Raw genomic sequence first — 24308 nt, 5'->3', positions numbered from 1 at the left:
TTGCTGCTTTACAGCGCCAGAGACCCAGGTTCGATCCTGACCTTGGGTGCTGTCTGTATGGAGTGTGACCATGGGTGTTTCCTCCATAGGCTTCTGTAAATTATCCCTAGGATGTAGGATAGAACTAGTGTACGGGTGATTGCTAGTTGGCGGGCCAAAAGGCCTGTTTCCTGTATCTATAAACTAAACATAACAATAGAGCATTTTTTTCATGCTGGACTACACATGCACTCGGTACATATTTAAAAAGCACAGACATGCCGATTAAAATTCTTGGTCCACTTATTTTGAATCTTTATTTATATAATTAGAATTATCACAAAAACCCATATCAATTGGAGATCAGCATAATCTGTGAATACATAACTAGAAAAACTACACGCACATGTATGATAAAAAAATAATGACTCATTTCACAGCAATTTTGACTAAATATAGGATGACCACAAATATGGAAAAAGGTGGTTCTGTTTTATTTGTTTTAATGTTTAAATAAAGTGCACCGAAATATACAGAATCCAATTATCTGTAATGTATCTACTACATATCTATGCCATAACCTACCCTTAAAATTTCTAATTAAAGTTTAATGTAAATCATTAAAAAAAAACAGACATTGAAATATTTTGAGAAAAAGATCAGTGAGTAAACTCCCCTTAAAAGTAACAGAATTAAAAATAAACATTGAGGTGTTTTACTAAATCCATTGGCAATACCAGTCAATAGTTCTGTACAAATTTTTTTCAAAAGATAACGTTTAATTAAAAATGGATAATTAAGATAATTGTGTAATTATTTATAGAAATTTTAGGTAATATATTTTGTGTGAGGTCTGTTTGCTTTTAAGTGAGGGAATGGGGGCCAGGAAATCGAACTCTTTCTACTTGGGCATTCGAATATCTCTGGCCAGTAGACAAAGTTTAAAGGAGATGCGCCGGGCAACTTTATTTTTTACAGACAATGGTGGGTGCCTGGAATAGTGGACAAAGCAGTTAGGATAGAAGCATTTAAGAGCCTTTTAGATAGACACATGGATGAGCAAGGAATGGAGGGATATGGATCATGCGCGGGTAGATAAGAGTCTGGAACCCGAGGCCATAGCCTCAGTATAAAAGGATGTACTTTTAGAAAATAAATGAGGAGGAGTTTCTTCAGTCAGAGGGTGGTGAATCTGTGGAATTCATTGCCCTGGGATGCCAAGTCAATGGATATTTTTAAGGTGGAGATTGGCAGATCCTTGATTAGTAAGGGTGTCAAGGGTTATGGGGGAAAAGGCATTAGAATGGGGTCGGGAGAGAAAGATGGATAAGCCGTGATTGGCCGAATGATGCTGTCGGCATCATGTTCAACACAGACATTGTGGGCCGAAGGGCCTGTTCTTGTGCTGTACTGCATCGTATTCTAAACCGGTAGCTCACTTGCAGTGAAACAATTTGAGGTAAACTCACTGAATAGCACAAGTTAGACTCGAGTTTGCTGGATTTCTTTGGCGACCTTAAGCAGGTAGGAGGCAGAGTTTTCTTTTGCGAGTTAAATTAATGAACTGTTTCAGGCAGTATTTTAGAGAATGGTGAAGGAGTGAGAAATAAAGGATCGTCAGTAAAATGTCAAACTAGCATAATAATAAAAATTCCTAAATATAGATCGGGATTAATTGGAACAGACTGCATGTGGCACCAAACTACAGATTGTCAAAAACCTTTTGTTTCACAGGTGAGACGGTAGTGGTTGTTTCTTGTTCGATTCTGCCCGTCAAACTCTAGGACCACTGGCAGGAGCAGTCTGTCGGTTCTTGGATAGGGTAGTTGACCCAGGTTGAGTTGCTGCTGCAGTAGAGCTGCACCATGCGTTTCTGCAGCCCAATTTCCCTGCAACACTTGCAGAACCTGGCGTGCGTGTTAATGCTGTAGTTGTATATACTTGCTGAGGGACACTTTCCATCACATGACACTATGTTTACCTGGAAAACAGTGCAACGTGTTAACACTTGGAAACGCATTGTCCGGCAGCATCTCTGGAGAAAAAGGATAGGTGATGTTTTGGGGCAGGATCCTTCTTCAGACTGAAAGTAATATGCTTGTTAGGCTGGGAGGCCAGTACCTTCTCTGTATTCTATTTATATAATGACATGTTAGTCATTCACGGGGACATTGCCAGGACTTGAGTGCCTAAGCTACAGAGAGAGGTTGGGCAGGCTAGGAATTTATTTGTTGGAGTGCAGGAGGTTGAGGGGGCGATCTTATTGAGGTGTATAAGATCGTTAAGGGAATTTAATAGCATGAATGCACAGTGTCTTTTACCCAGAGTAGGGGAATCAAAAAACAGAGGACATAGGTTTAAGGTGTGAGGGGAAAAAATTAATACGAACAGGAGGGGCAATTTTTTTTACAAAGTAGGTGGTGAGTATATGGTACGAGCTGCCAGAACAGGTAGTTGAGCCAGATACAAAAACATTTAAAAGACATTTGGACAGATTCATGGATAGGAAAGGTTTAGTGGGATATGGGCCAAACGTGGTAAATGAGATGTGCTTCGATGGGCAGCATGGGTACATTGAGCCGAAGGACCTGTCTCCATGCTCTATGTATCCAAAGAAGAAGACAGCTAGTTTGACGATGAGTATGAGTACAAGAAGCATATAGAAACATTGAAAAAACATAGGTGCAGGAGTAGACCATTCGGTCCTTCGAGCAAGCACCACTATTCAATATGATCATGGCTGATCATCCAGAATCAGTACCCTGTTCTTGCTTTCTCCCCATATGCCTTGATTCCATTAGCCTTAAGAGCTATAATCTAACTTCCTCTCTTGAATACACCCAGTGAATTGGCCTCCACTGCCTTCTGTGGCAGAGAATTCCACAGATTCACAATTCTCTGAGTGAAAACATTTTTCCTCATCCTAGTCCTAAATGGCCTCCCCCTTGTTCATTTCATTTGTTACTCACAGGTCTGTTACTTCGGCAATCGTTCTTTCGAATGGTCATCCTCACCACCACCTTCTGACATGACTTTACATCCTCTTTACCTGTATCATTCATTACCAATAAAATATATCAGTGTGCATTTCCAAACCTCTTGAATGTGAGTTGGACATAATTTGTTTTTTTTTTTAAAGAATAGTGCATTTCTTAAGATGTAATTAATCTTTCTGTTAAGTTGTGAAGTGATTTTAAAGTCCCCGACTTTCATTCGCAGTTGGAATTATATTCTTGGTTAGTTGTTTACTTCATTCATTCACAACGTTACTTTCTTGTTTTATGTTAACTAATTTAAAGCAACGTTCCACTCTGGTGATTTATTGACGTAACTCTAATTAGTCACTACTAAAGGAGTTTTGCTGCTTGTGTCTGACACACAGGTACACAGCTGATTTCTGAATAGAAAGGAATAATTTTGATGGCGAAAATATATATATTTTTAAACATTGCAAAATAGCACAAATTACTGTCATAAAATACCAATTACTTGTGTGGAGTGTATGTAAGAAGGAACTGCAGATGCTGGTTTAAACCGAAGATAGACACAAAAGCTGGAGTAACTCAGCAGGGTAGGCAGCATCACTGGAGAGAAGGAATGGGTGACGTTTCGGGTCGAAACCCTTCTTCAGACTCTGTGGAGTTTGTATGTTCTCCCTGTGTAGGTTTTCGCTGGGTGCTCTGGTTTAACCCCACATCCCAAAGATGTGGGGATTTGTAGGTTAATTGGCCCTCTGTACACTGCCTCTAGTGTATAGGGATTGGTTTGGGACAGTGGGATAACAAAGAAGTATTGTGAACTGGTGATCAATGGTCAGCATGCAACTGTTTCCCTGCCCTTCATTGTATTATATTGAACTGAATCATTCAATTCAATGTTATAAAATAGCCGGTATTTTAGGAGCTTTATATTTTTGTGTTGTGATAATTATAAATATATCAATACATGAAATAATTATTGCCTATAAAGGAATTATAGAAATCATGACTTCTATATGAATGTTACCATTTTGTTGGTGGACATATGGAATGAGCTGACAGAGGAGGTAGTTGAGGCAGGAACTATAGCACAATTTAAAACACACAGATATAAGGTTTAGAGCAGGGGTCGGCAACCTTGTGCTGCATAGGGGCCAGGACGCATGTCTGTGAGCGGATGGCAGGCCACATCTATCACGTGTACACATGGATCCTGCCCTGGATGGCTGGCATCAAATCACGTGTTCACAGAAGGTAGACAAAAATGCTGGAGAAATTCATCGAGTGAGGCAGCCTCATGCAATCCTTGCATGTCTCACCAGCATTTTTGTCTACTTTTGATTTTTCCAGCATCTGCAGTTCTTTCTTAAACGTGTTCACAGAAGATGCGCAGCCGTGCCGGTGGCTTTGCGCAGGATGTGGTACAGCCAGAGCTCGGCGGACCGGATGATTTCAGGTTACGGGCCACATTCAGCCCGGGGGCCGTAGGTTGCCGACCCCTGGTTTAGAGGGCTATGGGTCATACACGGGCAGGTGGGACTAGTGAAGATGGGGCATTTTTGACTGCATGGACGAGTTGGGGTGAAGGGCCTGTTTCCGTGCTGTTGATTATTTTAATCAATAGCTGATCACTGCTCGATTCAGAATGGTCTCCGTTAAATGATTACTCACAACTTTGACAGCAGCCATCCATGTATGTTATAACAGATCCTCCAATCTGAGGGAGAAAAGCTTTAATTATTGTAGTGGCAACAAAGTTGAACGATGCACATCAAAAGTTGGGACATTGTGATACGTCTGCACAAACTACATTTGGTCTACTGTGTGTGGTTCTGGTTCTATACGAAGAATGCGTTAGGTTGGAATGGGTGCAGAAGAGATTCGCCAGGTAGTTACCTGGGCTTGTGTTAGAGGGATAGGTAGGATAGACTGGAATAGGTGTCAAAGGTTATGGGGAGAAGGCAGGAGAATAGGATTAGGAGGGAGAGATAGATCAGCCACGATTGAATGGCGGAGTAGACTTGATGGGCCGAATTTTACTCCCATCCCTTATGACTTTATACTGTATTCTTTGGAGCGTGTGAAACTGAAAGGTGACCTTATTGAGGTGTACAGGATCACGAGGGGATGCATAAATGCTCAGTCTTTTTCCCAGGGTAGAGGATTATAAAACTAGAGGTATACGCTTAAGATGAGAGGGAGTGATTTAAGAAGCCTGCAAGCGCAACTTTTTCCACTCGGAGTAGTCCATATCTGGAACGATTTGACTTAAAGGACATTTGAACAGATAGATAGGAGTTTTTTGGAGGTCTATGGCCCAGTAATGCCAATGTGTTTGTCATGGACACAGTGGGCTAAAGGGTCTATTTCCTTGCTATACAACTCTATGATATCAAGTGATCTTGAACTACATAAAGAATACATCGAACCAGGCAGAGAATTATTATTAACCGGTGAACATCACAAGAGCTCTGTGAACTAGTTTGATGAAGATCAATGGCAGAAGCCCACCCTTCCATTTTGGTGAACAACAAATCTACCAGATAGAAGGCCTCGAATTCACCAATAGAAATAGTAGCTAGTCTATATTAAAGAAGAGAGACACAAGGAACTGCAGAAGCTGGTTTACAAAAAGAGACACAAAGTGCTCGAGTAAGTCAGTGGGTTGAGCAACATCTATGGGGAACATTGATAAGAACATTTCTATATTCTCCAAAATGCTGCCTGACCTGCTGAGATACTCCAGCATTGTGATTTTTTTTTAAATATTAAAGAACAGTATCTTGCAGAGTTATTTATACAATTATCCAGAAATTATATTGCTCCTTTAACACGCAGAGGCCTAGACATACACATTGCTTTAAGGATATTGACTTCCGCTTTGAAATAATTTGATTTGGATCTGCAATTCCCTTGACCAAATGCTTAGTATTCAGTCTACAACATGATTGAGAATAAATCCTCAATTAAACCATATTGAACACGTGATGTGTGACTCACTGACCTTCAAGCACGCGGTTTTGTTGAAAGGCGGGCAAATGATGTTTGAAGTGATCAAGACGGGTCCCGAAACCGTGTCAGTACAATCGTATCTGACACAGTTGGACACCCATGATGTTCCAGGCTATTGAAAGAAAATGAAATATAGTAAGGTCGTTTTCGGACAAGAATAGCTTATAAACACTGTGTTACATTTTCCTCACAATCGAGTTAAATTGGTGATTTAATTTTCTAATGCCTATGTTACTGAGGTAAATCGTCATGTTTAGTTAGAGATACAGTGTGGAAATCGATTATCGCGAGTATCACCACCAACCAGCGATCGATCACACTTGCACCAGTTCTACCCTACACAATAGGAACAATTTACAGAAGCCAATTAACCTACAAACCTACACTTCTTTGGAATGTGGGAGGAAACCGGAGGACCCGGAAGAAACTCACGCCGTCACAGGGAGAACGTACAAACTCTGTACATATCCTCATCATTCCAGAGGAAATCCACTAAACCAGCAAGAGGTGCTTGAACTGGTGTCTCTGGGCAAGTATCAAGTTAAACCAGAGCTAAAAATTAGACAACATCCAACCTTCGTCATAGAGGACATTGGACTCATTCTCTATAATGCTATAATGTTGTAACCCTATACAGTCGACCCTCGTTATAGCGGATTTTCATTGTAGCAGAGCTGTCTGTTTAAGTACACAGCGGGAGGCCATAGACATTGACAAGCAATTGCTTCGATCAACATTTGTACAATGGTAATCTATTCAACAAATAGCCTTTAATATTATTTGCTAATAAGAAAAGTAAATTTTTAGCTGTTAAAAAGAACTTTGTATTTGAAAACAACCCGTTGTTGCATGGAGTGACCGCTAGGTGGATGCAACAAATCCGTTACTTGGTTATAGCAGACAATCGGCAACAACAGACACTATATTTCTCCCCCATGGTCCGTTACGCCAAGGGTTATCTGTATTCTGCACACGCAGTCCCGATCTTCCAACCTACCTCATTACGGGCATTGGACCTTTTCTCTGAAACTGTAACACTGCAATGTTGCAAAACTGTATTCAGTACTTTCTCACTTTGCACTACCTGTAGTAACCTGTGTAGGCTTGATTGTACTAATGTGTGGTATGATTGGACTGGCCTTTCCCTGTATCTTGATACATATGAGAATCCTAAACCAATACCAATAAACATAGACCACTGGGATCATTCAAACACAATAGTTGTATCATACAACAATAACATTTACAGTTTAACAGTTACAGTACTGTGGGAGTGTACAGATTAACATTCAACTGCAGGTTTATTTGAGTTGGAAGGCATTTTATATTACAAAGAGGCAGATGCATGGAACACCTCAAATGGTTATCATGAAATCAATGACCTGATCCCAGTCTCTGGTAAGTAGTACACGCCATGCAAAATTTAAATCATTGACTATTGCATTCTCTTTCTCACCTTGTGAAAGGTTGTATTTTCATTTTCCAAGTTATCTAGACAGGATACATTCTTGCAAACACCACAACACGTTGTCGGGTCATCAGGAGGAATGTAAACCTGGTTCTGTATGTTTAATAGAAGGCAAACGTTAAAGTGTCTCTCATGCTGTAGAGCACGTCGCTATGTCATGACATTAAAATGACCACAATCTTTTTTGGTTACTTTTTGTACCAATAGATCAGTAATTATATGATAATCACAGTATATTGTTATAAGCTTAAAAATAAAGTAATGGCTTTTCTGGTTTACTGAAAGTCAATTTTCATCTATTATCTATCTCAATTATCTCCAATCTACTTCATTGGAGCCCCTCACACTATCTTTACTGGACTGTATCTTGCACTAATCATTATTCCCTTTATCCTGTAGCTGTACGCTAGGGATGACTTGATTGTAATCATTTATTGTCTTTCCGCTGACTGGTTAGCACGCAGAAAAATCTCTTCACTGTATCTCGGTACGTGTGACAACAAATAAATTAAGTTGCACTGTAAAAGGCTGCAAAGTGACAAATAGTGGCAATACATGGGTCCTTCACTGTCCACCACCTGGTGGCTAGAGAGCTTTAAATTTTGCACATCACTATCCTCCACTCACTGTATTTTTTTTTGGGGGGGGGGGGGGGGCAGGGAACTGATTTTATTAGGATGGGTTGCTGGCATCTCCATTTCCTTCATTAAATCACTTAACTTAGAAATACAGCATGGAAACAGGCCCAGGCTGACCACCAATCACCCATTTGTACTAGTACTATGTTAACCCACTCAAATCCACTCCATACACACAAGGGCCAATTTACAGAAGGCCGATTAACCTACAGAGAGTTGTCCCTCAGATTCTTATTGAATCTTGCCAATCTTACCTTAGACCTTTGTTCACTGTTTTTTGGGTTTCCTCCCCATCCCAAAGACGTGTAGGTTTGTAGGTTAATTGGCCCTCTGTAAAATCCCCCCTCGTATGTAGGGAGTAGATGAGAATGTGGGATAACATAGAACTAGTGTGAGAGGGTGATCGATGGCAGGCATGGACTCATTGGACAGAAGGGCCTGTTTCCATGCTGTATATTTCCATTCCATTCAACATCCTCATATAGCTTCTCTGCACTCTTTCCAGCTTAAATGGCTTAGCAAGGATTGATGCAGAATTAAATAATGGTGAAGCTTCACTACTCAAGAATTATTACCATTTCACATTGTGCCGAGCAGTTAACCATGTTGACAAGCAGGTTGTAGACACCAGTTTGATTGTCCAGGTTGTGTGTACACTGTGTGGTGTAACACAGCCCATCTGTGGTGTGCTCCACAATGACTTGACCTGGGCGCAATGTACCTCTCTCTCCATCAATGCACACTTTGTCATTTACTGCAACCAAACAAACACATGAAAATAATGTATCTGAGTTCATAAAACACATTAAAACGTAGAATAAAACAAGCACATTCAACAGTGGAGGCACAAAGTTCAGGAGTTACTCAGTGGGTCAGGCAGCATCGCTGGAGAGCATCGATAGGTGATGTTTTAGGTCAGGACCCTTCTTCAGTCCGACCCAAAAGGCTGATATTTTAATTTTGATCCCTTTCCAAACTAAATTAAATTTGCCTGCAACAATTTGAATGTTGCAATATCCCGTGTTATTTATGGAATAAATGTGTTGCATTTATAGACTTGCATTTAATTCTCATTTGGATCATTGGGTAGGCGGACCCTCCTCCCCCCTCCCCAATCTTGAACGTTCCACTCGTCACTTTAATGTCATGTATCTTGTTGTGTTTTAGGACAGTTGGCAGACCAATTTCATCCTGGGATAAATAAAGTTCTATCCTATCGTATCATATCGTATTTGAAATTGGACGACCAGAGTGATGAATATGAGCTTACCACATTCGTATTCCGGGCAGGCACATGGATTGGATGTAGTATTTCCAAATTGTTGTTCATTTACCAATATCTCTCCCTAAAATAATCAAATAACAAAATAGTTGAGTCTTCAGACTGAGGTAAAAAAACAGTATATCAAAACGTAACAACGTGCCACTCACCAATTTGCACTGAGGTTTAGGAAATGTCTCACAGGAGCATTCTACAAATAAAAAAAGGAAATATATAAAATGAAGCCTAATTGCTTAAGTCATGCAAGTTGCTCAAATTTTTAGAAATTCAAAATAAAGTCCACATACCACAGGAATGAACTGGGCAGCACCGATCCGGACTCCATGCATGGAGTTCCTGCATTCCCGTAGGACACTGAAACTTTGGACATCGATTTATTTCACAAACTAGGAGAAATAAAGCAGATATGATTCATGAGGATAAAGTATGGGGTTCTCCGAATTGAAATGTGGCAAAAAATCAGCGTGATTCTCCTAACTTTGATGTCTAATGGTATATTACAATACAGTGCTGATTCAAGATGGTAAAACACACCCAGCAAAATCAGGGCGTCCTATCGTAAGCAATATCTGTACACTATACTTGTAAAGTGTTCATGAGACTCATAACAAAACTCAAGATGTTTTGAAGCCTGATATCTCGACCACATGAAGGTACAAAAGCTTGAAAGCATGTACCACCAACTCAAGAACAACTTCTTCCCCTCTGATTTCTGAACAGTCCTTCCATAAGCTAGGGTTTAATCCTGGTCTTCCAACCAACCTCATTGCAATCTTGGACTTTTTCTCTGGAACTGCTACGCTATTATGCTGTAAAGTATTCTGCGCTGTGGTATATTTTTCTTTGCACTACGTGATCTACTGGTGTATTGCACTCATGTATAGTATGGTCTGATTTAATTGGATAGCTCGTAAACAAAATCTTTTCACTGTATCTCACTCCAATTTTTCAGCAATGTTTACATATTCAGTTTTGCTGCGGTAAGTGAGAATTTCAATGTTCTGTTTGGGACATATGAGAATAAAACACTCTTGACCTACAAACTTGCATGTATTTGGAATGTGGGAGGAAACCGGAGCATCCGTAGAAAACCCACGGGGTCACAGGGAGAACGTGCAAACTCCACAGTCAGGATTGAACATGGGTCTCTGGCGCTGTGAGGCAGCAGCTCGACCGCAGCGCCACTGTGCCACCCTATATTACTTGGTAATAGTTCTTTTAGAAATCGAACTAAAACTATTGCAATAGGCACAAAATGCTGGAGTAACTCAGCGGGACAGGCAGCATCTCTGGAGAGAAGGAATGGGTGACATTTCGAGTCGAGACCCTGCATCAGACTGCAGTGTGCCGCATTTATTTTTATACAGCTAGTAATGATTGCGATGGATTGAACGACAAAGCATCATGCTCACCACACTGGTAGTTTGGACAACACATCTCCGTTGTGTTGTTGTCCACTGTGATCATCTCTCCTTCCGAGCAGGTGGGTATCTGGTCCGAGCAAGCACCGCACACTGAATACAAGGACGAGCAAAGTATCATATTGGACAATGGACATAGAGAGACAGAGCCCTACAGCGTGGAACAATGTCCTTGGGCCCAACTCGTCCACGACGAACAAGATGCCCCATCCCTGCTTGATCCATTTCCATATGGAACGGGCTGCGGAGGAGGTAGTTGAGGCTTGTTTACAACATGTTATTATTCACTATTCTTTAGTTAATGGCCATTGTATGAAATATCTCAACTGCATTGGAAGCACTGAATTAGAATACGAAGTTGGTATATCCCTTTTGCGTGGTTTTCATAATAGAGCTTTTGTTTCTTTTTCTTTCTTTGTTTTCTATGGTTTATATTTCTTAACTTTTTTCCCTAACTATTTGTCTAATGGGTTTGTTTTTTTTATCACTCTTTTACACTAACACAACTTTCTCTCACTTTCTCTACTTTATTTATTTCTATCTTTCCTTAAAGCTTAAAAAATGAAGGGGTACAATAAATGTAATAAGATATATGTGGCTTGTACTACTGTAATTTACTGTACATTTAATAAATAAAAATATTAAAAAAGGAATTAGACTGCAGCAAACAGCATTCATTTCCATTAATCGTGCCATAATCCTTCAGGATAGGGTATTACAATCAAATACTTAACTCACCCTACTTTCATAGTGTTTAAGAAATATTTGGACAGGGATATGGCTGTGAAATGGAGGGATATAGGCCAAACACAGGCAGGTGTGATGGGGCAAGTTGAGCTGAAGGACCTGTTTCCATACTGTATAACTTTATGAACTCTCAGGAATAAACTTTTGCTGAATGTTCAGGTACCAGTTAGTCATTTTGAATCAATATTTATGTGTGTAACTTACTGCAGATGTATGCCAAACAGCAACTGCCATCAGCTCGAGTAGCAATCAATGTCTGGTCCTCTCGACAAATCGGGATATCAGACCCACACTTCTCTGGATCGCATTCTGTAGAAAATTAACAGTCTATCAATTAAAGTAGCTAATAGATCACATAGAAACCACAGGAACAGGCTCTTTGGCTCCCAATGTACACGTCAAATATAATGTCAAGATAAACAAATCTCATCTGCCTGCCTCCTCTGATCCATATCCCACCATTATCCACGTCTGAAGAAGAGTCCTGATTCAAAATGTCATCTATCCATGTTCTCTGCCTGACCCGCTGATTCGCACCAGCACTTTGTGTCGTTTCTCAACTAAAACCCTGTTAAACGCCACTATCGTATCTGCCTCAACCACCATCCCTGGCAGCAAATTCTAGACATCCACCACCCTCCTTTTAAAGATCTTACCCCACACATTTCATTTAAACTTTTCCCCTCTCACCTTATAGCTATGCCCTCTTGTGCTTGACATTTCCACGCTGGGAAAAAAAGATTTTGACTGCTTCCCCTATCTATCTATTTCAACATTAATCTTTTATTTCTACATAAATATTTAACTACTCTAAAAGCATATGCCATGTATGAAAAATGTAATGAAATTAGACTTATTTTCTTTTCTTTTTCTCTGATCCAAAACACATTCAGTTTGAACTTTGTCATCACCGCATCTCAACAGATTGAAAATGCTGCACAACAAATTGATTATTCCATCTTTGTAGGTATGGAAGTCTGTTCTGTTTTAGTTTTAGACTGTAGAGACACAGCGTGGAAACAAGCCCTTTGGCTCACCGAGTCCACACCAAACAGTAATCACCAGGATGCTAGTTCTATTTTATCCCACCTGTTATGCACCTATTCTGTGGCCATTCATGCATGAAGAACTGTCCGTGCTATACTGGAATGTGCTATCGGGGGTGTTGGTGCAGGCAGATGTGATAGCTGCGTTTAAGATGCCTTTAGATAGTCACATGTTCGACCAAGGATATGCATCATGTGCAGGCAGAGGAGATAAGCTTACCTTTGCATTATCTTTAGCCCAGACATTAGGGGCCAAAAGGCCTGTTCCTTTAGACTTTAGAGATACAGCACAAAAAAAGGTCCTTCGACCCGCCAAGACCACGATCATGCTGCACACTAACACCATTCAACATACTAAGGACAAATTTGCAAGTTACCAAAGCCAATTAACCAACAAACCCGCACGTCTTTGGAGTGTGGGAGGAAACCAGGGCACCCAGAGAAAACCCACATAGTTTTGAGGAGAACGTACAAACCACGCACAGACAGCACCAGTAGTCAGGATCAAGCCCATGTCTCTGGCGCTGTAAGGCAGTAGCTCTACCGCTGTGCCCTGTTCCTATGCTATACTTTTCTAAGGTGTGTTTTATGGAGTAGATTTATGAAAGCCACAATGGCATTAAATGTTAAATATTCCTGGCAATGGCTGCTCATTACCCATGATAATATCGAGACTGGAAATATACACTGTTTTTTTTTTAAGAAGTGCACATTGGATCATTACCTCCGGATTTCTCTCCGGGAGGAATTTTCTGTATTAATGTATATCCTTACCGCAAAAGTAGTCAGGACAGCAGAAGTCTGGTTTGTAATGGGTAATAAGTCGCTCTCCATATGAACACTGGGGGGCAAAACTTGTGCAAACTGTTTGATTGCAAGCTGAAAATAGAATAAAATATGAATGCAAAACACACTGCCCTCTAATCCAGGATTATTCGGGTAAAAATGTTGCACTGTACAAAACATTGGTCAGACTTCACTTGGAGTACCAAAGACAGACACAAAGTGCTGGCAAAACTCAGCAGGTCAGGTAGCTTCTCCGGAGAACATGCATAGGTGATGTTTTGGATCGGGACCGAATTAGGGTCTGAAGAAGGATCCCAACCCGAAACGTCACCTATCTTTTTTCTCCAGAGATGTTGCTTGACCCGCTGAGTTATTCCAGCACTTTGTGTTCATCTTTGGTATCAACCAGCATCTGCAGTTCGTTGTTTCAACTCACTAGGAATACTGTGTCACCGCATTAGCAAAATCCCCAGCATAATCAAGGAAGAGTCACTCCCTCTACTCCCCTCTCCCATCAGGCAAGTGGTACAGAAGTGTGAAAACGCACACCTCCAGATTCAGGGACAGTTTCTTCCCAGCTGTTATCAGGCAACTGAACTGTTCTATCACCAACTAGAGAATGGACCTAACTCCCATCTACCTCATTGGAGACCCTCGAACAATTTTTAATCAGACTTTACTGGACTTTATCCTGAACTAAACGTTATTCCCATTATCCAGTATCTGTTCACTGTGGACGGCTCAATTGTAATCATGTATAGTGTTCCCACTGATGGAATAGCACAAAGCAAAAAGCTTTTCACTTTCCTTCGGTACACATGACGATAAACTAAACACAAAAGGATGTGGTTGTAGTGGAAAGAGTATGGAAGAGATTCACCGGGATGTTGCTTGGAAGGAAGGCTATGCTTATAGACAAACGCACCAACATCAGCATTTTGGAGGAAGCCAACATGACCAGCAGCACCAGCTTCAATGGACTGGCCATGTCATCTGCATGTCCAACACATGTCTCCCTAAACAAATCCTGTACTCTCAATTGAAGGAAGGTCGGCGAGCACCTCGCGGGCCAAAGAAACGCTTCAAGGACAACATCAAGAAAAGTCTGAAGAAATTCCACTTCACATTGAGCAACTGGGAGCACATTGCACTGGACAGGCACTCCTGGAGGATATCTGTGCACGTCACGAAGTGGAACTACGCCATGTCACAGAGACAAAACGACAGCACCATAAGGAGAGAAGGGGGCTCGACAACTACCAATCACCGCCAGTCTCCACTGCCCACGTTGCACCAATGTGTGTGGATCGTGGATCGGCCTCTACAGACATCTGCAGACCCACAAGTAGACGACCCTATGGAGAGGACATTCGTACTGGTTTCGAGTGACCGCCGATGATGATGATGATGCTCATAAGCAGAGATTGGATTTTTTAATGTTCTATTTTTGATACAAACCACAAAGAGGTAAAATATTATTTTATCAGGATTAATGATCGTTGAACAGAATTGAACACTTACCACATATTTTTTCAGGGCAGCAGCTCCGATCGCCAGCGAGATTGACCACTACTTCCCCAGAGCGACGACAAACTGGTTCTGGGACAGCTGAACAGTCGTGGTCAATGGTAACAATGGTCCCGTTCTCCAGACACTGATACATGCAACAGCCGTCCACTGATGCATTCCATGTATCGCCCCCAGCATGCGGAAGCCCCCAGCTATCAGTGCAAGCTGAAGAGTATAAAATACACTCAATGAACTTAAGCAATAAGTATGTGGAATTACCAATACTATGCTATAGTATACAGTGTGTGCCTATGGTATGCAGGCCTTCACCGGTCAGGGCATTGAATGCAAGAGTCAGGAAGTCATGTTACAGGTGAGGGTCTCAACCCAAAATATCACCCATTCCTTCACTCCAGAGATGTTGCCTGTCCCGCTGAGTTACTCCAGCTTTTTGTGTCTATCTACAGTTCTATAGGACTTTGGTTAGGCCGCATTTGGATATGGTTGAGCCGTTGCCTCACCATGCCAGAGATCCTGGGTTGGATCCTGACCTCAGGTGCTATCTGTGCGGAGTTTGCATGTTCTTTCAATGATCACGCGGGTTTCATCCGGTTGCTCCAATTTCCTCCTGCATCGCATTGACATGTGGGGTTGTAGGTTCATTGGCCCTTTGTAAATTGCCCCTAGAGTGTAGGGAGCAGGTGCAAAAGAGGGATAACATAAAACTATTGTGAACGGGTGATCAATGGTCAGCATGGACTCAGTGGGATGAAGGGCCTGTTTCTGTGCTGTGCCTCTGGACTAGACTAAAAGGCCCTGTCCCACGATGTGAGTTTACCCAAGAGCTCTCCCGAGTTTAAAAAAAAAATCAAACTTGTGATAAGTACGTAGAATGTATGTAGCGGGTATGTTGGAGCGAGTGGATGTCTCGTAGCGGCTCGTAATGCTAACGGCAGGTACTCGGGAAACCCGGTAACTCGTGAAGTTTTTTCAACATTGTGAATAATTTCAAAGAGTAAAAAAATACTCGTGATGAAGTATCACGAGTTTGATTGTTTAATTTAAACTCGGGAGAGCTCTTGGGTAAATTCGCATTGTGGGACGGGCTTTAAGATATTGTGTGGGACTCTGCCACGTACCACACTTTGCCTCGGGAATGCACAGGGTGGAGTCAAGGCGGTGGAGAATGGATCCCTCCGGACAGACACATCCTTCACTGATGGTGGGACATGAAGTGTCTTCTGATGGGAAGAAAATTCTATTCTGGCAGGTCTTTGCTTCACAGGTCAGCACGCAAGCTTGGTATATCATGTTCGGAGGACACGTGAAAGCTGAAATAAACATAGCAGAAAAAAAACACAAAATATAATTTCATTTAGTTACTTCATGTAACCTAATGATTATGAACAGGGCTCCCAGTTCTATCTTGTGGCAAGAATATTAGTGGCTTTTGTACATTCACTCTGCTTTTTATTCAACTTAGCAAAGACTAATGTAAATCACACGGCAAGGTTTGGGAACAGCTCCATCCAAGGAAATTCCACCGGGTTGTGAACACAGCCCAGGCCATCACATAAAGCAACCTCCCTTCCATTGACTCAATCTACACTTCACGCTTCCTCGGCTAGGCCACCAGCATAATCAAGGAATAGTCTCACCCCTGACACTCCCTCTTCTCCCCTCTCCCATCAGGCAAGAGGTACAGAATTGTGAAAACACACATCTCCAGATCCAGGTACAGTTTCTTCCCAGCTGTTATCAGGCAACTGAACCATTTTATCAACAACTGGAGAATGATCCTTACCTCTCATCTACTTATTTGGATACCTTGGGACTATCATTTACCAATCCCTACACATCATACCCTTTATCCTGTATCTGTACACTGTAGACGGCTCAATTGTAATCTAGTCTTTTTACTAACTGGATAGCATGCAACAAACAGCTGCACACTGTTCCCTGGTACAAACGACAATAAACTAAACTAAACATTTACAAACTGCATTAAATGCATTTCCATCTGTATTATTTTTAAACAAAGTAAAAATGAGTTGGTATTTTTTTTCTCCCAACCTCTCACAAAACCTAATTTCCTGTTTGTTTCTCATTCTATATCAGACATAGAAACATATAAAATAGGTGCAGGAGTAGGCCATTCGGCCCTTCGAGCCTGCGCCGCCATTCGATATGATCATGGCTGATCATCCAACTCGGTATCCTGTACCTGCCTTCTCTCCATACCCCCTGATCCCTTTAGCCACAAGGGCCACATCTAACTCCCTCTTAAATATAGCCATTGAACTGGCCTCAACTACCTTCTGTGGCAGAGAATTCCGCAGATTCACCACTCTCTGTGTAAAAAATGATTTTCTCATCTCGGTCCTAAGAGACTTCCCTCTTATCCTTAAACTGTGACCCCTAGTTCTGGACTTCCCCAACATCGGGAATAATCTTCCTGCATCTAGCCTGTCCAACCCCTTAAGAATTTTGTAAGTTTCTATAAGACATAACTATTCATCATCTCTATTATTTGTTTCTCTTCCTTCATCAATTTGCAGAGCAAATAAGATGTAATGGGAAGAGATCCAATTCATATCATGTCATGAGGTGAAGAGTGTTTCATTGTCAGATGTACCAACAACGGAACAAATAATTTCTTACGTGCAGCAGCATAACAGCCTGTAAACACAATACACATTGATAATATATAATACACAAAGACATTCAATAAATTAATAACCACAATACTAGTGGAAAACCCCCCCAAAGTTTTTGGTGCAACCAAAGACAGTCCATAGCAGTTCATAGTCAGGCAGAAAGCCCACACCACCAAACTCAGGACCAGCTTCTGCATGTTACCAGGTTTCTGCATGATCCTTCCATAAGCCAGAGTACTATCCAATTCACCTCCACCCCATTGTGGACCTTGGACTTTGTCATTGGAACTGGTGCACTAGAATGCTGAGAACTATAATCTGCACCTCTGTATCTTCCCCATTATTCTACCTAATTCTAATTATGATTAGTTTTGTGCAGTATTCAAAAGCCTAATGGTTGTTGAGGGGGAAAAGCTATTCTTGAACCTGAATGTATGGAGTTTTCAGACTCCTTACATTCAGAGATGTAGACACAAGGAACTGCAGAAGCAGGTTCATAAAAAAAAAGGCACAAAGTGCTGGAGTAACTCAGCGGGTCAGCATCTTTGCAGAACATGGACAGGTGACATTTCAGGTCGGGACCCTTCTTCGGACTGATTGTAATGTGGGAGAAAAAGCTGGAAAAGAGAGATGGGGCAGGACAAAGCCAGGCAAGTGAGAGGTTTTATGCTAGTTTTGTCCTGCCCCTCCTCACTTCCAGCTTTCTTCCCTCTTCCCCCCCCCCCCACAATCAGTCTGACAAAGGGTCCCAACCCAAGACGTTATCCATCTGTGTTCTCCAGAGATGCTGCCCGACCTGTTGTGTTGCTCCAGCACTTTGTGTCTGATTCAGAGATGCAGCATAGCAGATGATTCAGGCTTGTTATTTAGGCAGATTACAGTGGTTTTGCCCGCCATTGAATCTGTTGCCTTAGCCAAGCAACAACCACATGTCAACTTATACAACAGTGCTACTTACCGCAATAGTCTGGCCTCCTCCAGTCAAGGCAAATACTGAACTTATTACACAGCGCCACATACGCCCCCAGCGCCGAGCAATGGTTGTGTACAAACAGTGAGTCTCGGATCCAGAGTTCACAAAACATCTCTGGAGAAACCTACCATCAAAATAGGAATTAAATCTTTCTTAATGCTGATTAAGATCTGTAACATTGTAGAACATAGAACAGTGCAGCACAGGAACAGGCCCTTCAGCCCACACTGATACAGACAGCACCTGTCCACTGATGCCATTCTGAACAGGCCCTCCGGTCCACATTGTTCATGCCTAACATGATGCCAAGTTGAACTGATCCCATCTGCCTGTACATGATCCACGTCCCTCTCTTCCCTGCACCTCCATAGCTAAAAGCCTCTTAAACGCCACTATTGTAAATGCCTCCTCCACCACCCTTGGCTATGTATTCCAGGCCGCTACTACTCCCTGTGTGAAATTAACTTGCCCCACACATCTCCATTAAATGTTTCTCACCTTAAAGTTATACCCTCTTGTGTTGAGGTGAGTTGCCAAGATAAACTAATCTCATCTGCCTGCATGTGATTCACATCCCTCCATTTCCTTGTCTATCTAAAAGCCCCTTAAATGCCACTAACATATCTGCCTCCCCCACCATCCGTGGCAGTACGTTCTAGTCCCCAGCACGCTCCCGTACATCTCCATTAAACCTGAACTCCTCACCTTATAGCTATGCCCTCCAGTGTAGGGCATTTCCATCCTGGCAGAAAGGTTCTGACTGTTTACCCTATCTATCCATCTCATAATTTTCTATACTTCTACCAAGTCTCCACTCAGCCTTCGATGTTCCAGAGAAAACAATGCAAGTCTATCCAACCTCTCCCTGTGGCCGAACCCCTCGAAACCAGGCAGATACTAAACAATACTGCACAGGATGGACACTAGATCTTCAAATATAAACAAAACACCACATTGGTTATATAAATGCCCTCAGATTTTTGCTATTTTCTTCAATTTGAAAATACATTGTATTTCCAATACAAATACAAAAATAGGGTGTAACAAATTAGACTATTTTGGCTGTGGGGAGGATATTTCCAGTAGAGGGAGAGTCTAGGACCAGAGGGCACAGACTCATAATAAAAGGAGGAATTTCTTTAGCTAGAGGGTGGTGAATCTGTGGAATTCATTGCCACAGGAGGCCAAGTCATTGGGTATTTTTAAAACAGAAATTGATAGGTTCTTGATTAATAAGGGCTTTTTCAAAGGTTATAGGGAGAAGGCAGGAGAATGGGGTTCAGAGGGAAAGATAGATCAGCCATGATTGAATGGTGGAGCAGACTCAATGGGCCGAATGGTCAGGAACTCAGAGATTCTCAATATGAAAGTGATGGGATACCCTATAAGGCTGATGAATTTGATATCCTTGGGCTTAAAAACGGCAGTCATTTCGAAGAAACAAAGCAAGAAGCATATTTCATAAATGACTTGCAGAATGGGAAGAAACAAGCCAGATATGATTGATGGCAAAGAAGTTTGAAATAATAGATTGGAAACAAGAGAGGCAACATGAAATGAATGAAGACCCAAGGAAATGCAGATGCTGGTTTACAAAAAATGACTCAGTGGCAATGAATTCCACAGATTTGCCACCCTCTTGATTCTTGATTAGTACGGGTGTCAGTGGTTATGGGGAGAAGGCAGGAGAATGGGGTTAGGAGGTAGATCAGCTGTGATTGAATGGCAGAGTAGACTTGATGGGCCGAATGTTACTCCTATGTCCTGACCTCTGTCAAAAGAAACTCCTCCTCATCTTCATTCTAAAGACAAGTATTTTTTATTGAGGCTGTGCCCTCTGGACCTAGACGTCTGTGGGTCAGGCAGCATCTCTATATGTATCATTCATATGTGGCATTGAATGGGGAATGACGGTTGATCTTTGAGAAATTAAGACTAATTTATGAGGTACTTACTTGTGCATGGCAAGGGGCAAAAGTTCCGCTCTGGAGCATTTTGAAGCACTCGGAGCAGTTGCCAGTCGAACAATTCACCTCATGTTGCCGAATCATTTTTATTCCAGTCTCCGTGCTGGCCACTGCCCATTCCTCCGCAAAGACGCCTGGATCAACATCCTTGCCAAGAACTGTGCCATTTTTAAAAGTCAAGTCATTTGTTGGGTTTCCGTCACAATAACCTGCAAATATGTTGGAAAATACAGATTCAGGGCAGTGATTTAAACGACAAGATTTTTGAACTACAAGAAATTGCAAAGAGTTGTGGACGTAGCCCAGACCATCACGCAAACCGACCTCCCTTCCACTGAATCCATCAACACTGCACGCTGCCTCCGCAAGGCCATCAGCATAATTAAGGACCAGTCTCACCCGGGCACTCCCTCTTCTGCCTTCTCTCGTCAGGCTAGAGGTATAGAAGTGGGAAAAACTTCTAGACCTCTAGATTCAGGGACAGTTTCTGCCCAGCTGTTATGAGGCAACTGAACCGGCCTACCAACAACTAGAGAAGGGTCCTGACCTCCCATCTTCCTCATTGGAGGCCCTCAGACAGATGCCACCATTTTTCATGCCCGGTTCAAATTTTGCGTACACCGCGATTATTCTTTACAAACTCTTCAGTTTTCGGGTCCCAGCCCAGCTGCGGCCATACTCTGGTGGCAGGCCTGACTCCCCCGCCGAGGAACTGGGAAAGGGAAACCGCCGATCCAGACCCCTGCTGGAGACTGGGAACCTGAGAGGATGTGTGGGGGGGAGTTGGTGGCAGATGCTGGACAAGGGACGGGAGGAAGAACCATTCACGTCCTCCAGTTCTGCTGTGGTAGGCGAGCCCGGGGCACGAAGGCTGAAGGTGGCGGTGGCCCGGCGAGGAGAGGGACGACAGTTTGTGGGACAATTGGACAGAGGTGACGGCTGCAACAGGCCTTTATGGCCAGCTGCTGTTGGGATGGTGAAACGGCACCAAAACCTGGTGACTCTTGCATATGGACACCATGGGCTGTTTCTTTGCATTATCTACTTAACCGGGGATTGTATGGCAATGATCTTACTGATCTGTATGCAAAAACGGAATCCCACTGTACCTTGGGTTGGATTACGTGGTGATAATGAAGAAACCGTTGAACCATTATTGCATGTAATTAAATATCTTTACTCTGTTCGCCTTTATCTGTCTGAATCTGCTTTAAAACATGTAAAGGAAACATTTGTTCACATACCACATAGTCCCAAATTAGCGAGCTTTTTACTGGGTGTTCCAGTGTTGATGACCATAATCCTGGTGCTGTGAAACCACTGTATGATTATACCCGCTGGAGTCACAATGGTGTACATGCTCCCAGTATCAACGATCTCAAAATCAAATCTTCGGAATGGAGTGTAGGCCAACTTTGAATTAACGTTCAACTACAGCAAACAAAACAGTAATTAGTTGGGTGGCACAGTGGCGCAACGGTAGAGTTGCTGCCTTCCAGCGTCAGAGACCCGGGTTCGATCCTGACTACAGGTGCTATCGGTACTGAACTTCTACATTTCCCCTGTGTCTGCATGGATTCTCTCCAGGTGCTTTGGTTTCCTCCCGCACTCAAAAGGCATGTGGGCTTGTAGGTGAATTGACTTTGCTAAAAATTGTTAATTGTCCCTCGTGCTAGTGTATGGGGTGATTATATTTGTAATTAATTTTTGATTGGTTTTATCACCAAATTGAATTGATACAACGAATATTAATTTCTTAAGAACTGGAAAAAAAGATGAAGAAATTCATGGGAGTCAAGAGGGTGATTTGTAAAGATAATGACCTTACCGTTCTCCTTTGCTGATCGATAATGACAATATTCGACCCGTGAGTTATATTAAGCTTCGTTAGGCAGATGTAGGTGGAGTTCACTTGTGGTTGCATCATTGTGACCTGATTAGAAAGAAACATGGAGGTTAACTGTAATCCTTTTCCAAATCAATCTGTATTGCACATGGTCCGATGGTACTTTATTATCACATGGCAGTAAAACATTTTTTTTGCGCAAAAATCTTGGTCAGTAAAAATCTTCATTATAAATCTTCAGTAAAAACCTTGCTAGATATTGGCACAATCTTACTTAACTACAAGAGTGTAGGTTAGTAGATTACACTGAGGCAGTACACAAGTGTCACCACATTTCCGCCGCCATCTTGTACACTGATGACATAAACAATTTCAATTAGCAGTCGGTGTGTTTTCTGTTAATAGATGTATTCAGTCTAAGGAGCAAAACTAAGAATAGTTCCAAATCTTGAAATACAGGCACTCCGCGACCTACGCCAGGGTTACGTTCTGTGAAAGCTTGCAGGTGTTATATTTTACATGTCGGTATCACCATCCACACCCATGTCCCAAATAACTCACCAAGTCTGATGAAGGGTTTTGACCTGAAACGTCACCTACCCATGTCCTCCAGAGATGCTGAGTTACTCCAGCACTTTGTGTCCGTCACTGAGACTATGGACTGTGGGCGACACAGCAGCACAGCAATAGAGTTGCTGCTTTACAGTGGCAATGATCCGGGTTTGATCCTGACTACAGGTGCTGTCTGTACGGAGTTTGGACATTCTACCTGTAACCGCGTGGGTTTTCTCCAGGTGCTCGCGTTTCCACCCACACTCCAAAAACACAGGTTTGTCGGTTAATTGGCATCGGTAAAATTGTAAATTGTCCCTAGTGTGTATGATAGTGCTAATGTATGGGTGGTCGCTGGGCGGCACGGACTCGGGGGGCCGAAGAGTCTGTTTCTGCGCTGGATCTCTAAATCTCTACTCCAGCACTTTGTGTTCCACGCAAGATTCTGGCATCTGCAGTTCCTTGTGTCTCCATGGTACAATTTCACTTGAATTGTAAAAATATGTGGTACCAAGACAAAATAGAAGGAGGAGGATATAGTAGCAGATAGTTTAAACAAAATACGAAGCATGCATAATAAACTATGTGGATGTATACGACTCACTCACAGGCTTCACATTTTTTCTCATGACCGAGTATCAAACATCCTGTCTTTTTCCACAAATATTTTTAATAGATGCATTTTAATAATCAGGACCCCTTCTAACAGTTTTGATATATTATATCGATGTAGCAAAGATATTTAGTAACAGCCAATTAAGGACGCATTTGTTCTGTGGACCAGGTGTCCTTGATAAGTAAACACATAATTAATGATACGATGATTGGATTAGTGTGGATTGGCTCAGGTCTGGTCACATCAGGACCCGAACTTCTTTCAAAATATCCAGTGAACTCAACTCTCCGAGACACTATGTATTAAAGAGTTATTGTTTGGAAATTCGGCCATTTTAGAGTCACACAGCATGGAAGCAGACCATTCGGCCCAACTCGTCCATACCGACCATGATGCCCACATTTGGCCCATTCCTTTCGACTTTACATTAGAGATACAGCGTGGGAACAAGCCTTTCAGCCCACCGTGTCCACGCCAGCCAATGATCACCCCGTACACCAGCACTATACACGGGATAATGAACAAGTTACAGAACCCACTAACCTATAAACCTGTACGTCTTAGAAGTGCGAGAGGAAACCGGAGCACCCGGAGAAAACCAACACAGTCACAGGGAGAGTGTACAAACTCCGTACAGACAGCACCCATTGTCAGGATCAAACCCGGGTCTCTGCCGCTGTGAGGCAGCAACTCTACCATTGCACCACTGTGACTTTCGAAATAAGGAACAAGTGTGCTATAGGCCCATCTAGTCTGCTGTGGTGACTAAATTACAACACTTCAAGGTTGAAGTAGCCTATTCTTGCTATTAACTATCTTTCTTCATCCCCC

The 24308-nt window shown here is 42.2% G+C and overlaps 1 protein-coding gene across 1 annotated transcript in view; it reads right to left on the bottom strand.

The window, feature by feature from the left end:
- Nucleotides 1-309: 309 nt before the first annotated feature.
- otog (otogelin) overlaps nucleotides 310-24308 on the bottom strand; it is a 121807-nt gene continuing 97808 nt past the window's right edge. The window contains 18 exon segments of the mRNA XM_055649513.1: nucleotides 310-1960; nucleotides 2949-3028; nucleotides 4629-4674; nucleotides 5962-6081; nucleotides 7426-7530; nucleotides 8651-8829; nucleotides 9346-9421; nucleotides 9507-9547; nucleotides 9645-9743; nucleotides 10770-10871; nucleotides 11730-11834; nucleotides 13346-13450; nucleotides 14879-15091; nucleotides 16006-16197; nucleotides 18482-18620; nucleotides 20452-20672; nucleotides 21708-21894; nucleotides 22292-22396. Of these exon segments, the coding sequence (XP_055505488.1) occupies nucleotides 1760-1960; nucleotides 2949-3028; nucleotides 4629-4674; nucleotides 5962-6081; nucleotides 7426-7530; nucleotides 8651-8829; nucleotides 9346-9421; nucleotides 9507-9547; nucleotides 9645-9743; nucleotides 10770-10871; nucleotides 11730-11834; nucleotides 13346-13450; nucleotides 14879-15091; nucleotides 16006-16197; nucleotides 18482-18620; nucleotides 20452-20672; nucleotides 21708-21894; nucleotides 22292-22396 (2316 nt within the window). The 3' untranslated portion in view covers nucleotides 310-1759.

Source organism: Leucoraja erinacea, chromosome 18 (genome assembly GCF_028641065.1).
Source record: "Leucoraja erinacea ecotype New England chromosome 18, Leri_hhj_1, whole genome shotgun sequence".
Classification (NCBI taxonomy): domain Eukaryota; kingdom Metazoa; phylum Chordata; class Chondrichthyes; order Rajiformes; family Rajidae; genus Leucoraja; species Leucoraja erinaceus.
Note: the sequence above shows the minus strand (reverse complement) of the source record. Positions and strands in the feature narration are given on the sequence as shown.